Raw genomic sequence first — 15276 nt, 5'->3', positions numbered from 1 at the left:
TAGTAAATTGAACTAACAGATTAAGGATGACAGAACTATACAAATACCTTAATGAACCCTATATACAAATAATATTATATAGTAAATTGAATTAACACATTTTCCGAATTAAATCTCTGGCAGTTCGATTCGAGAGGGTCACAATGTTTGTTTGTTCAGGTACCTACTTGCACAAATGGATTTCCTTTGAATGCCCAACTACTCGCCATTATCCATATATATTCCCGATCTGGTCTGGTTAGTGTTCCTGGCTGGATCCGAAGATCCCCACCCGCCACTTGGTCAGGTGTAATCTCTCACTGCAAATCATCCGATGGCGCTGCAGACTTCGTCTGGGAAATCTTCTTCATAATTCTTCTTCTTGGGCTGCGGATGCGAAGGAGTCTGTTTGGTTTTCTTTGGAAAATTGCACGATTCTTTGGGCTTTTGTTTTTGCTAATAATAACAAATAGCAGCATCAACAAGAGCCCCCTGACTAGTGGCAGCTGTGCTCTTTTCATTTTCATTTTCATCCTCGTTTTATTTTTCTCTTTTTTGGTTTCGTCGCTGTTGGACTAGAAAATTTCGGGTAATATTTTATGGCAATTGATGGTCGAGGAAGAGACTTTTCGGTGAATTTATGTAACGCACTTTCCTCCAGTGGTCAGTGCTGTTGTTTTTTTTTCTTAATAGAGGTTGTGGGGGGGGGGGGGGTTCACTTGCGCAAAGTTGAAATAAACAATAACAAATTGCGCTTGATTTGCTTTATGATGTTTACATGAGGCCCAGTGGCTTGTTGTGTGCCAGTACTTTGGTTTGAGTGAATGCGAGTGGGTGGTGCTTAATTAATTTCTAGTTTGCCGAGCAAAGGAGCGTTTTAAGACTACCTGGAATTGCACACAAAGAAAAATCCATTTGAAACTGTTAATGGTTAAATAAAACTTAAATAATAATAGATTCTTGGCAGCGTTTGCAGGTAAACTAGCAATAGGAAGTGCAGACATTATTAATAATAATATTAGGAATATTTGCAACAGGAAGTGCAAAGTTTCTTTCGATCCAATCGATCAACACTCCAACTTTTTATTTCTTTCTGTGTGGTAATGAAAAATGGCAGGTAAAACCAAATCGAAAGCCAGAAAAAATGTGCGAATTAAATGCAAAAGGGTCGGAGGTTGGAGGTTGGAGGTCAATGGGGGTGATGCTGAGGAGAACAAACACACACTCCACGCATTTCGTCTACAAATAAAAGCCAAACCATACTGCGAATGATTGATTTAAAAATACCCGTGCCTGGCAGATGCCATAAAACATACCTGCAAATGTGAATAAACATGGATATATATTCAGCACATACGCACACGAGAACATATACATTTATTTATGTGTACTCAACTGTTTAATAGGTCGTTCAATGAGGTAACTTCGAATCCGTGTGCAGCCCGCAATTCGTGTTAAATCAATGATCTAATGATTGGATAATAACCTTAAATCACCAGTTTCACTGTAGAGTAAATATCGCAGGAAAATATGAACCAATAATTATTGGAATAATAATTGATGTTAACGATGCCAGGAGGCAATGAATTTACTCCTGCTGCATAATAAAAATAAACGTTTCCTCTGTAAATCTCAATTCCATGGGAAGCTATTAAAAGAATCAAGTTAAAATACGAGAATATCCACAATAAAAGGCTTCATAACAATATGCTAACTAAATGTAATTTCATTTCGGCAGCCAGATTTCAATAATTAATCCAAAATAATTGGTTTGCATGTAAACTTGACTCACTTTCACTGGAATCGCAGTCCCCTGCTGGCACACTATATACATCAGGTAGCCAGTCGTTCGTCGAGTGATTCATTTGCGGACCACTCTCATTAGGAGCCCATTTATTTCGGGAAACCCTGACCTGAATCGCTCTGGATAAGCCAGTAGTAGTGACGCTCTGCATGAGCTCTTTGTTCACCCTGGCCAACTGATTCGGGTCACCACTTGAAGATGGTTAAATCAAAAGGAGATAGGGTGAATCATCGGGCCACTGTGCTCTCAATAATTAAATGGAAATGGAAATGCAAATGGCTCTGGGGAAATCCTTACCCGACCATTCGAAAATGAAGCCACTCGAATTTATCCCTCTGCCGCCGCGTCATAATGAAAATTCATAATCTTTAGCTCGGCCAGTGGACCGCAGGAACGGGATGAAAAACCAGAGGAAAACGAATTCGCACAAATGGAAAATGAGAAGAAAATCCGGCCGGAGCATATGGAATGCACTGGGGGATGCGGATGGGATCCGGATACGGGGATATGGGGATACACGCCAATGCCAATGCCAATGCCGTGCACTGATATGGGATGTGTAATGAACTCGCCGCCTCGCATTCCACCTCGCGCCACCCCGCTTTTTTCTGACTTGCTCATTTTAACAATATCCAAAAGCCGAAAGTCCCAAGTCCCACATCCCATATCCCACATCCCATATCCTATATCCCATATGCCCCAGGTCCATGGACCATCCAACTGGCCCACACTCTGTTGTTCGCTGATAGCGCGGCACAACTCGCATATTGTTGTCATATTGTTGGCCTCAAACCCACCGAATGTCGCACTGTGAAACCAAGTTTATTAAAAAATCTTTTCAGTTAGTTATTGAGGGAAGCACAATTACAGAAATCAATTATCGATTTTATATACAACTGCCATGATCCCCTCATTTTTATAAACATATTTTATTCAATATATTAGCTGAGGTTGTAAAAATGTATATTTTCATGTTATTTAAATATCACTTCCGAAAAACAAAACATATTTTTTTCTTGGAATATTTTTGGCATATTGTAGTGAGTGCTGGGGAGTATATAGATTTTTAAATACAATTAAGCAGTACTTCTTACCTTACCTAGATACAGAAATAAAAATTCATCCTCTTACCCTTGTAGGTACTGATTTTTGTTAAATATAAATAAATATTGTAGAAAGTGCAATTGATATGATATGATTCTATATGAATTGATGTTCTATATTCTGACATTTTCGAATATTTCGTTCCCATATTTATTTTATTAAAATAAGAAAAATGCCAAGACATTAGTTCAAAGATACTTTTGGGTATCAATAATATGGTTTGATTCAAAAAAACATTTTTTATAAAATATCTATTAAAATGTATCTTTCGGTGGATTATAGCCATCTTTTGTTTCTGTTGCAGAAAAATAGAGAAAACTTCCATTTCTGAATTTTAAAAAAATAATATAAATGGAATTGTGAAAGGTACAATCTGCCTTTAGACTTTAGATTTTTCCATGTTTTCGACCCACTGTGCCATTCGCCGACTATGAAACGCCCGGCGGGCAACAATGGACACACGGAATGGTTCCTCTTGTTGCTGTTGTTGCAAGTTATTATTGTCTGTTGTCGTTATTGTTGTTGCTATCATCCGGATGTGTCACTGTGTGCATATAAATCGCATTTAATTTATTGTAAATCGGATTAAATTACCAAATGTTGCACGAACGCACGAAACGAACACGGGATATGGGGCATGGAAGTGGGAGCGAGAGGTTCGGAGAGTGGGAGCAGGACAGGAGGATAAACTGCAGGCCTAGTTTAACCCATTAAGTTTCAGGGGTAGAAATTGGACAGGTTACTTCGGAACTTTTGAATTCATCTAAAAATAAAAATAAGCTTTGTGATTTTGGGTATCGATCGTTTTATTTTTTAATTCCTTACATAAATATAAAGTAATAATATAATTTTTGAAAAAATTAAAGTATATTGTGTTCACAGTCATGGCAAAATAATCTCTCTCTTTGCATTTGTGAACTTCACTAATGGGTTAAACATTATGTGTGTGTATTCAGAACTTGACATGCACCTTCGTCTACTCTTTCAGCCCCTTCCCCTTTACACTCTCCTTCCAATTCCATACACAAGTTAAATCTTTAAATATGCAACAGCTTTTGGCCAAGACCCATTAAATGCGGCCAAAAGCGGCTTATTAACTAAACAACCCACAGGGAGAAGGCCCAGCTGAAGGAACAGAAACGAACCTTAGAGTCCTTCATAATAGTCTCAAACCGACACATATGACACAAATAATCCCCCGAAATAAGGACAAGAATCGTGAAATAAAGGATAAAGAGCTCGCTTTCTCTGTTTCTGTTCTTCTTTTTGACAGAAGTGGCCGGTCCTTTACCGCCAAAAATATATAAAATGTTTACTTTATATAAGTTCTGAATTAAGGTGCAGAGAGAACAAAAGAGAGAGAGTCCCAAAAATAATCAGGATTTAAAATCTGTCTATAAATGTAAAAATGGGTGGAAAAAATAAACGTATGATTCGTGATTATATTTTTTGTTTTGGATTTTGCAGTATCTATATATTGTTATGATCGTATAGTGAAAGTCTACCATTAATATTGTAAAATCTTATTAAAATAAGATTTAATTTTAATAATCAGGCGATAGAGAGCGATAGTGCTTCAGAATATACAAATGATCCACGCCAGATTGCCAAAAGTGTATGAGTAATTTCAGTTCCACCTCGAATGAATTACATTTTTTTGCAATGCGGAGTAATCGGACCACTTGCATTGTTCCATTGCCCAGTGATTCAGTGAGGCAAAGGGAAGGATGGCCTTCAACCATAATGCCGGGCGGGCCCATTTGCACTCTCATTTGCAATTAACCGTGTGCGGACGGACAAGAAACGGACAGCGAACGGACAGCCGTTAACTGGTGCACTCCATTCGCCGGGAAATGCGGATATACTCGTACGTGCACGAATACTCGCACCGTAATCGTATCTGTTAATGTACATTTCCACGGCTCATAAACGAATCTTTTGCTGCTGCAAGGACGGTAGCTTGGGGGCGAAAATCACCGGTAGTGGTAGTGGGCAATGGTGCAGAAATCAGAACTTGAAAGACTTTAAGTAAAACTCAAGTGGACCAGATTGGCGATTCCAGCGGCGATTGCCGATTGGCGATTGCCATTTGGCTTTGAAGTGCCGTACCGCGTCCATTAAGCTCTCAGCACGCTCCGAAATAATTTCATCAGCATCTGCATCTTGTTTCCTCCGTCCGATATTTGTGATACAGCCAAGCTAATTGCCCGTTTGCAAATCTCTTTCCGTTGCAGCCTGCGACTGCCATCCGATCGGGTCATCTGGCAAGGTCTGCAACAGCACCAGCGGTCAATGTCCCTGCAAGGACGGGGTCACCGGACTGACCTGCGACCGCTGCGCCCGCGGCTACCAACAGAGCCGCTCCCACATCGCCCCCTGCATAAGTGAGTATATCTATCTATATCTTTATTCTATCTACATCTTAAGGACTGCGACTTCAACTACTCATATAACTATAAAGGTGCCTAAAAATATGCAAATATATATAACTCGGGATTCCAATAGATACTTGGCGAAATGTAACGTTATTTTTTACTGCATACTTTTAGGCACCTTTTTAAGTGATTTGAAACCCCAAGCGATTTCTGTGACACCCCGAATAATTATTTCCATGCCTTTGATTTTTAAAAGTCTTAAGTAAAATCTACAAATTTTTAAGAACTTATTATAGATTATTTTAAATAATTTTATAGGATATGTTCATTTAAGGCTACTATGTATCCATAAAACTCTTTCTCGTTAATTACGCTAGGTTAAGTTCAGAAGGCACTAAGCAGATTCCAGTGAATAAAAAAAAAAAAATGATATGTTCAACCTGTTCCATTTTTAATATTTTTACTATTACTTATTATTGAACATAGTGCTGCAAGATAATAATACAAAATATGTTTAAAGATATTGAACCATGTATACATGGTACTATAGTACTAACTTTTTTTTAATCTCCAAGATTTGGTTCTAAATTTGTAATAGTAAGTAATTTTTTTAGTTAAAGAAGTTCTTTTAGAATGCATTTAAACATCATGTGACAAACACTTTCCCTCCCCGCAGAGCAACCCCCTCGAATGATCAACATGCTGGACACCCAGAACACCGCTCCCGAGCCGGATGAGCCCCAATCCTCGCCAGGATCCGGCGGCGATCGCGGTGGCGCCTCCGGAACGGCCGCCCAAACCCAGTATTATCGCACCGAGGGCGGCAGGGGTAAGTAAGTGCCTCCTCTCATATCCATATCTTTCTGTTGTGTTTTGTGTGCTAACCGACTAGCCGGATCCCAACTTATCCCAACACTTCCCCCTTCCCCACTTCCACCATCCCCACCTTGACACCCTGTTGCGAGTGCTTATACTAACTGGTGGTATTGTTTATCTGCGGTTACAGTGCAGTCTCGGTAAGGAGGACCCCGAAATTGGGTAGTAAGAAATCAAGAAATCAGTCTTACGTTTTAGCATAACGAGGATTAGCTTCAAGTTTCATATTATGTATTTATGTATTTATATTTATAGTCTCTTCTGAAAACAAATTCCATAAGAATTTTTTTCGATTTCCGGTTGGCATATATTTCTTTAGCGTCTTAAATGACCAAATGGACTTGTTTTAAACAAATCTGTATTGCAAACTTAGATAACGTAATAGTTACTTTCTCAAGTTTGAATAACTGTGATTCTAAGGAATAAAGATAATATATTATAAAGAATTTTCTTATAAACCTATGTAAATTGGCATAGGTTTCTAAAAAAAATTCCCTATAATATATTATCTTTATTCCTTAGAAATCGACTACTGATGCTAAATAGATGCCTCTACTTTTAGAGATCAATAAAACAAAAACTACTAGTGTCGGTTTCCAACAGTTTCCAGCACAGCTCTAAGCTAATTAAATGGAAACGCAATTAATGCTCAGATAACGCCATTATCGGGGGCCCACTGTCCAAGGCCCGCGGCAAAGGAGGCGCTTAGTTTGCCGTGGCGCTTGGCCCGCCTTTGTAATCCTTTCAAATGGGTGAGAAAACACAAGTCCGCTAAAGTGCAGTCGGTTGTCGGTCAGGAAAAGTGGAAGCGGAAAAACAAGGAGCGGCATAAGGAGCAGGCGAGGGGGAAAGAGACGGGGCGAGGGTAAGGGAAAGAGATGGAGACAGCGGCACTTAACAGACAACGCAAATGTTTGCACGCAACTTTTAGTTACAGTGGCGAAGAAAGTACAGTGTGGCCCCAGAGAGAAGAAGAAGATGGGAGGGGAGGGGAAGAGGGGAGGGAAGTGCAACAAGCATACAAAATGCGCCACGCAGCATAAATCATACTAAGCCCAGTTCTACCCCTCTCCATCCCCCCCGCCCTCTTGAAGCAAAACAAACTTCACAATAAAATTCCAAGAAAAAAAAAAAGACAGTTTCGATTTACGGGTGCCGACTTTAAGTTATCCCAAGCTAGGATTTTATATTGATTTGGAATTTCTTTAAAGTAAACAAAGAAGAAAGCGATTTTAATATAATATATAATATACTCTAATATAATTACATAATGTAATTACATAATGTAATGTTGTAATGTAATGTGTTCAAAACAAGTCTTTAAAAAGTGGAGAAGTATCAAAAACAAACCTGATTTTATATATATTTTATATTTATATTTAAGATGGTTGGTAAGATATAATTTCAAAAAATATTTAAACATTATCTGGGTTCCCAAATCTTATATTTCCAAATATTAATGTTACAATGGAGATATTTGAATAGGCTATAAAGTCACAACCGGATGCAGTATTACATTAAATTTGAAAGTCAATGTAGCTATCATTAAGAATTGCTTATTCTTATCCCGAATTAGGCATACCCTTTATAAATACGAGTACAGGGTATTAAAACAGCGGCATCAACAGTGGCAACAATAACAAAGAAGAACCCTAAGAAACATCACAAAAAGATACAGAACCAGAAAAAAAGGATGGGCGATGTGGAAAATGTAGAATGACAGAGAGCAGGCGAAACTTGGCAGAGCAAATGTATTAAAAAAGTTTTTTATTTAATTTCCCATGAATAAGCTGCAGCAGCAGCAAGAGCAGTCGCCCACTTTTCGGTCCCACTGTGTCCAGTTTCAGTTTCAGTTTCAGTTCCAGTACCATTTCTTCTGCCTCCGCCGCTAATTGCTCCCAACTATTTGCTGAAGGCATTAGGCAAAGTCAGCGCAGGATAACCGAAGGGGGGTGGGGGGATGGGTGTTTTGCAAGGACGACAGGATGAGCCGTTTATGCAGCTGCAAGTGGAAACAATGACAAATTGACTGAGCAACTTAAGCAGCCACGGGAAATATAAGCGCCGACTTAATCATAATAGCGTCACATTGTCATTGTCAAATGACCAAATGAAAACGCACCAAGAAAGTGAGGAATTAACATACTACGAGCTTCACTTTTATGAAAACTCCTAGAAATTTCAAATTATTTTTATTAGCTTTAGACAAATCTGTTTTGAAGAAATTTTACCCAAATTTCCTAAAAAGAAGTCAAAGTCTGCAATGAATGAAACATTTTCTTAAAATGAGTCAAGCCTTTTTTTTAATTTTTGATTTAAAAGACCATCATGAAAGCTATGAAAGTGTTTTCTTAAATTCCTGAAAAAGTTTCTCTAGGAAATATTTATTGAGGGACATCAAAAACGTTTTTGAAAACTCAGCTTACATGTTCTTGACGAGTTGTATATTTAATTTATAAACATTTTTTAAAATGTAAATTATAAATGGACATTTTCAAAAAAATGTTATAGGACTAGAGTCTTAGAGTCCGATTGCGTTAGCTTCTGTGATTTTCTGTGTTATAGGAATATTCAGCAATGAGGGGTATACAAATAAACTTAATATGATATGTGTTTGCCATTATTTTCTAAACCAACTGAAGCACCCACGAAAATTCCCTATCGCACTGTTTTAATTTGGCAACCATAAATCAGTGGCAACTTGGTTCGCACATTTCATTGAATATCCAAAAAGTTCCATTAGGAGCATTTTATTACTGGCGAACAAGTGGCTGGAGAAATAAGTTTACAAAATCCACAAAATCCATTAAAATTGCAACAAGATATGAATGGCTGCCAGACGCTGTGCCCCCAAACCCAAGTCCAAAATTCAGACCTAAACCCAAGCCGACTAGGATCAATTCCTGGCTGCAATTGTTGCATATCAAGTTGCCTCCGGCTGAAGGAGCAGCCACTCCACTTCGCTCCACTTTCCTCCACTCCATCTCCATACGAATCACTATCCATCTTGCCAAAAATGCAAATCTAGGTACAGACGAACTGAGAACTGAGAACTGGGGACTGCGTTTAAAGAGGCTGCCCCGCTTAAATTTATTTGTCAACGGCAAAGAAAAGCGCAAGTTGGAAAAGTTGTCGGTGGAAAGTTATCCGTTCCTTGTAACCAAGAACTGAGTTAGGCAAATGGACTCACAGACACGGGCTCGACGAAAAAGTTCGTCCTTTGCTATTCATTGGCACAACATGAGGGGGCGTGGCTGCCGCCCATATACCCCCCATCCCCCACCCCCCACCACTCAACACGAACATGAATGTTAATTATGAATTCATAATTTGATAATCTTATTAAATTAATTTAAAATTCTGTCCAAGTTTGAGTTAATTTAAAGTTAGTTGCCCCGCAGTGCGCTACTGGGGGTCGTGGGTCAATATTAATGGCATGTTAATTTGATGACTGGCGCATTTTCGGAAGATTTATGTTTGCTCAAAATTTGCACAAATGGATGCTAAAGTGCGGCGGTCGATTCCGATTTCCGTTTTTTAAAGCGCTACAATAAATTTAATAGCTTTTAAATTTAATCAAATAATCCAGCAGTATTTCGCTTTAAAATATACTGGTACGTTCGTTATCCGCATTTTTTAGTTGCTGGCAAAAGCAAATCTATTTTTTATGCTTTGTTAGCATATAAAAAAAATACAGCAAAATGTTTTCCTGGCTTTTTGAACTAAGTTACAATATAAATGCACGTACTTTTGCATAAAACATTGCTCTAATTTTAATGAAACAATAAGAGAATTTTCACATATTTTCCTAATCTTTACATATTCATAACATAATTAAGCAACACTGCGAGTTTCCTACATATTTTCTCACAATGCCTGAGAAATGCTGACCCACTTAAACACCTATAAAGTACGTATAGCATGGCCACCATTGCCAAAAGAGGGATTCCCGAGTGATGACTCAGAAATCTCTGATCTCCCAGCTTTATTTTCGGATACTTTAGTTCGCATTCGGGGCGTGGCAAATGATCTTTAAATGACGGCGATAAATATCGTTTGTTTGCTATGTGCATCGGAAAAATGCACTTTAATCGGTTGAGAGTGATGCTCCATAAATAGCCAAGGGAAAGTGCCATTTTCACTTTCGATTTCGATTTCGGATTCGTTTTAATTTCGACCTCGGCGATCGATTTATAAGTCGTCCGACTCATTTATTATAAATGTTTATGCCACAAACCGATCGAGAGTTGCCGCAATTGTGTCACGTTTGCTTTGACATTGCGATCGAGAAAGAAAGAGCAGCCATGCAAATTGCAATTCCCAGCCGAAGGAAAAACAAAGCAAAAACTTATTGGCTAATTTTAGTCGGCACAAAAGACGGCCCAAGGCACGAAGTCAAAACACACATAGAGAAATAGGATTCATTTGTATTAGATCTAAGTCCATAAGGAAATTGTTATAATTACTCTGATTTCAATATTAAAATATTGATGAAATATTGGGCATTATTAAGCTGATGTTGGTACAATATTTCGAGGAAAGAGTTTAGATTTTAATTGCAAATAAGATTGATCTCATTTAGATTTTGATTTAAGGAAAAGATCGTTTAGATCTAGTAAAATGAAGGATCACGTTGAATTATGTTACTTTCCTATTTTAATATGAGATAGTACGAAATGAAACCGCGAATTCTTGAGCTTATGCTAGTGCAATATTTCAAGTGGAATATTTCGAAATCGATGGATGGAGAAAAGCACCATTATTTGTTTCAGTGCAGGGAAATGGGCTGGCTGGCGGGGTAGTCTTAATGCAAAATTGATCGAGCATTACTGCTGTTGTTTCTGCCACTGTTTCTGCTAATTGGCATTGGCCATAAAGACATAAATTTTGCAATTAAATTGTAAACACCAAAGTGGAATGCCCCGTTCGAAGGACGCCTGCGAAAAGGGACGGCAATTGGTCATGTTTGAGGAATAGTAGGGATAGCACGCCCCATCAAATCCCACCCCTAATTAACTCCTAACACAATATCACTGCCATCCATTTGCCCGTTTGTTCAGCTTCATGTCATCTGTGAAATGTCGAAGAGATTGCTCGTCTTGTGTGGCACATTCCTCATCCCAGAGGACCTCGCATCGCGAACAACATTTGATTTGACTAGCTAATTGTAAACCCCACGTTTTCGTCCTTTCAGAATGCGGCAAATGCAGAGTCAGCACCAAAAGGTTAAACCTAAACAAGTTCTGCAAAAGAGACTACGGTGAGTTTCAATAAGTGGAAAACCTCTATAATTTATCTCACAAAATAAATCTGTTTCTATATATTCTTTGTGAATCTACCATAAGTTATATGTAATTAGGTGTGAATTTTGTATTATTTATGTTTAAATGCTAAAGTGGATAGTGTCTTAAACTTCACATGCTAATGAAAAATATATATTTAAATTAAACACATTTTTTTTATTAATTTATTACGGTATTAGAATTGTTTATGTTAATAGGAACATATAGCATTTGCTGCCAAAGCATATAGATTATGCTAAATTTACTTACATAAATCTTGGTTTAATCTTAGTAGTAAACAAACTGTTTTTTGAATTGGTTTTTATTAAGAATTTTCTTTTTATTGAATTGTTTCTTTTGTATTTCTTTTTAATTTCTTGTTAATTGTCAACTTAATCTTTTGCCTTAAAATCTTGTAAAATTTATAGTTGGTCCGGTTTACTTATTCTTTTGTTAAAAATGGTTTGTTTTGATTTTTTTTGTTTGGAAAAGTGATACTATATAATGTTATATTACAGTATATATGGATATTATAATAAAAATCGTATGTAACCCTGACTGACTTGCGAACTTCTGTCAGGTGCTAGTTGAAATGTGTAGTAATTCTCCAACTCCCCTTTATTTTCACCCCCACAGCAATAATGGCCAAGGTAATTGGTCGCGACACGAGCAGCGAGGCGGCCAGCAGGGAGTCTCCTCGGCGCGCAATGGATCCCGACGCGGCGGACTACGACATGGAGGTGGACCATCGGAGTACGCCGGAGTACGAGTCGCAGGCGGGGGCGGGGGCGGGGCCGGAGGCGGAGGCGGAGGACTATCCCAGCGCCAGCGAGGCGGTGCACTTCGATCTGCAGATCCAGGCCGTGTTCAAGCGCAGCAGGGGAGGCGGAAGCAGCGGCGCGGGGAACGTGTACGGAATGCCGAGTACAACGCTGAAACGCGGTCCTATGACCTGGATCATACCGACTAAGGACCTCGAGTGCCGCTGCCCCAAGATCAGAGTAAACAGGTGTGTATACCTTGAAAATTGACATCCGATAAGGTATATTTTACCTCAGAAAAAGATGGACAGACTAACATATAACATATAACATATAACAGTCTTCCTTTGAGATATAGTCGTAATTATATCATAAAACTGAAGATATCCCACTTTTATCTTAAAAAACATTTTAGTAAAACCTTATATGTTCGGTAATTTAATGAAAAAGAAGAAACTATGCCTCTTTGACAAAAATGTAGTATTCTATAAAACAAATAGTTAAACACTGGATTGTCGATTTTTCGATACAAATATTCTTTCGTTCCCACACACAAAAGTTAACTGCAACTTTAATATTGCTTATATAAGGTTCAGTTTTTATAAATATATGGACAATATATGAACAATATGTGGACAATATATGAACAATATATGGACAAAATATGGACAATATATGAACAATATATGGACAATATATGGACAATATATGAACAATATATGAAAAATATATGGACAATATAGGGACAATATAGGGACCATATGTCATTTTGATAATTTTTCAGGTCATTTTGTTTTATGAGTGAGAGTGTACATGGTTCTGATTTAGAAAGGTGAAATAAAACCGCAAAATTAGGTAGGGTTCGAAATACACCCTTCTCCACAAAAGTGATATGATAGCAGCATTTGTTTTTGCCAACACTTATCATTCATGTTCCATTCTTTCCAGATCCTATTTGATCTTGGGTCGGGATTCGGAGGCACCTCCCGGATACCTGGGCATCGGGCCGCACTCGATCGTCATCGAATGGAAGGAGGACTGGTACCGCCGCATGAAGCGCTTCCAACGGAGGGCACGATCCTGCGCGTAATCCCCCCCGCCGGGAAACCCCCCCCGCTCCCCATGTGTGTAGTCTCAAGATTCTAGACCTAAGAAACGATTAGAAACACGGAGAAATCAATGAAATCAATCAAATCGTGTCGCAATGGCGGTGTCTCTTAAACATTTTTTTGTTTTTTTTTTGTCGTCAAATTAACCGATTTTGTAGCAGTTAAAAATCAAACTAGCGGTATTTAATTTATTTAATTAACTTCAATTGTTACAATACCAATCGAACACACGAAAGTATCTATACATGTAATCTATGTAATCTATATATACGACTTGTATTATTCGCTAAGTTAAGATTCCTGTCAGCCCAGTTTAAGCATTTGTGAACAATTTACGTACTAGGGCAGTCTCAGCAGCAAATGGAGCGCCAGTAAGCAATAATTTATCTGTAAGGAACACTTTGATGCATGCATAACTCGCAGAAAATCGTAATTAATAAATATTGTACAGAGCAAAATGATGAAATGTTCTTTTTGGTTTTCGTTGGAATTTCAAACTTTTGGCGGGCAATTGGAAGCGTTGCCACTCTCGGTGGTAGTTGTCCTTGCCACCTGCAGCCTGTCGTTGCCACCTGCAACATGTCGTTGCCACCTGTAAGCCATCGTCGTTTCTTTCCGGATAACTAATTGGCGGTTTCCCATCCTGAGCTTTAAGAAAATTTCATCTGAAATGAATTTACTTGGTTTATTCATAAGCTGTTTACTTTTTCCATTGCGCACTGAAGTGAACATTTTTATAACTCGTAGAAAATCGTAATTAATAAATATTGTACAGAGCAAAATGATGAAATGTTCTTTTCGGTTTTCATTAGAATTTCAAACTTTTGGCGAGCAACTGGAAGCGTTGCCACTCTTGCTTGTAATTGGCCTTGCCACCTGCAACCTGTCGCTGCCACCTGCAACATGTCGTTGCCACCTGTAAGCCATCGTCGTTTCTTTCTGGATAACTAATTGGCGGTTTCCCATCCTGATCTTTTCGAAATTTTCATCTGAAATGAATTCACTTGGTTGATTCATAAGCTGTTTACAATTTCCAACGCGCGCTAAAGTGAGCATATTTGAATCAAATTTTAAATCTTTGACGCTTGGCGGGCAATTGCCGAGGTGGCAGCTCCTGACCGCGGAACTTATAGCGTTGCCAGCCGCTTAACTATCGCTTGTGCTTATCGATTGCTGACCAGATGTTCTGGGTTTTGTTTACATTTTTTATATTGTTTTACTTTCTTAACATGAAAGAAACTTTCGAATAATAGGACGATTGGAAAACATAGCACATTGCGCAGGATTGTCGCTGCTACAGGATAAAAAGGGTACAAAGTTCATGATGGCGCCATTTCTGCTGGATTTATTTTCGGAATGCCCCTCGGATTTATGTGGATTCAAAGATGGGGGATTCTTTGGGAAAGTGTCCTATAAGGTATTTACCCCTCACCCGATTTAAGAAAAGTATTTTTTTTTAATTTTAAACCAAAAATAGAAATATTTCTACAAGATTGTTTTAAGTAAATAAATTTTGTAAATATTATTTGTATTCCATACATTTTTATTTCATTTGCAATGTCTTTTTCATCAGAAAGTGCCTCTGTAATGTTGTATATTGGAATTATAAATATAATTAAAATACAATTAAATGCCTATTGAGTAATTAAGTTTAAAATTAAGTCCTAGTATTTAAGCTAACAAAAACTTTCCTAAGCCAAAAATCTGAATGCAAACATTTTTGCTTGCCCATTGAAATTTTTAGTCAAATTTTGATTAGCTGAAACCCAGAAATGTTTATATAGCCTTTGAATAAATATTTTAAATTATAATGATATACGAAAAGGTCACTTTGAACTAAATAGGGCACTATCAATTGTAACGTGATTAAGTAAACTGTACAAATATTATACAAATTTATTAAGATTTGAAAAAATTATATATTATTAAATAGTAATTTTAAATAAATTGTTTTAGATATGAGCGGTTTGGAAAAAGTGCAATATT

At 37.9% G+C, this 15276-nt stretch overlaps 1 protein-coding gene across 2 annotated transcripts in view; it reads left to right on the top strand.

Moving 5' to 3' along the window:
• Window positions 1-13748, top strand: part of LOC108048359 (netrin-A) — a 54653-nt gene extending 40905 nt beyond the window's left edge. Inside the window, exons 3-7 of one of the 2 annotated variants that reach the window (XM_044461249.1) lie at window positions 5122-5271; window positions 5939-6091; window positions 11333-11398; window positions 12057-12429; window positions 13130-13748. In XM_044461249.1, coding sequence (XP_044317184.1) covers window positions 5122-5271; window positions 5939-6091; window positions 11333-11398; window positions 12057-12429; window positions 13130-13271 — 884 coding nt within the window. In that variant the 3' untranslated portion in view covers window positions 13272-13748. Of the gene's footprint in view, window positions 1-5121; window positions 5272-5938; window positions 6096-11332; window positions 11399-12056; window positions 12430-13129 lie in introns of both variants that reach the window. The other variant, XM_044461250.1, reaches the window with a different exon arrangement.
• Window positions 13749-15276: the final 1528 nt, after the last annotated feature.

The sequence above is a fragment of the Drosophila rhopaloa genome, unplaced genomic scaffold (genome assembly GCF_018152115.1).
Source record: "Drosophila rhopaloa isolate 14029-0021.01 unplaced genomic scaffold, ASM1815211v1 contig_3, whole genome shotgun sequence".
Taxonomy (NCBI): Eukaryota; Metazoa; Arthropoda; class Insecta; order Diptera; family Drosophilidae; genus Drosophila; species Drosophila rhopaloa.
Note: the sequence above shows the minus strand (reverse complement) of the source record. Positions and strands in the feature narration are given on the sequence as shown.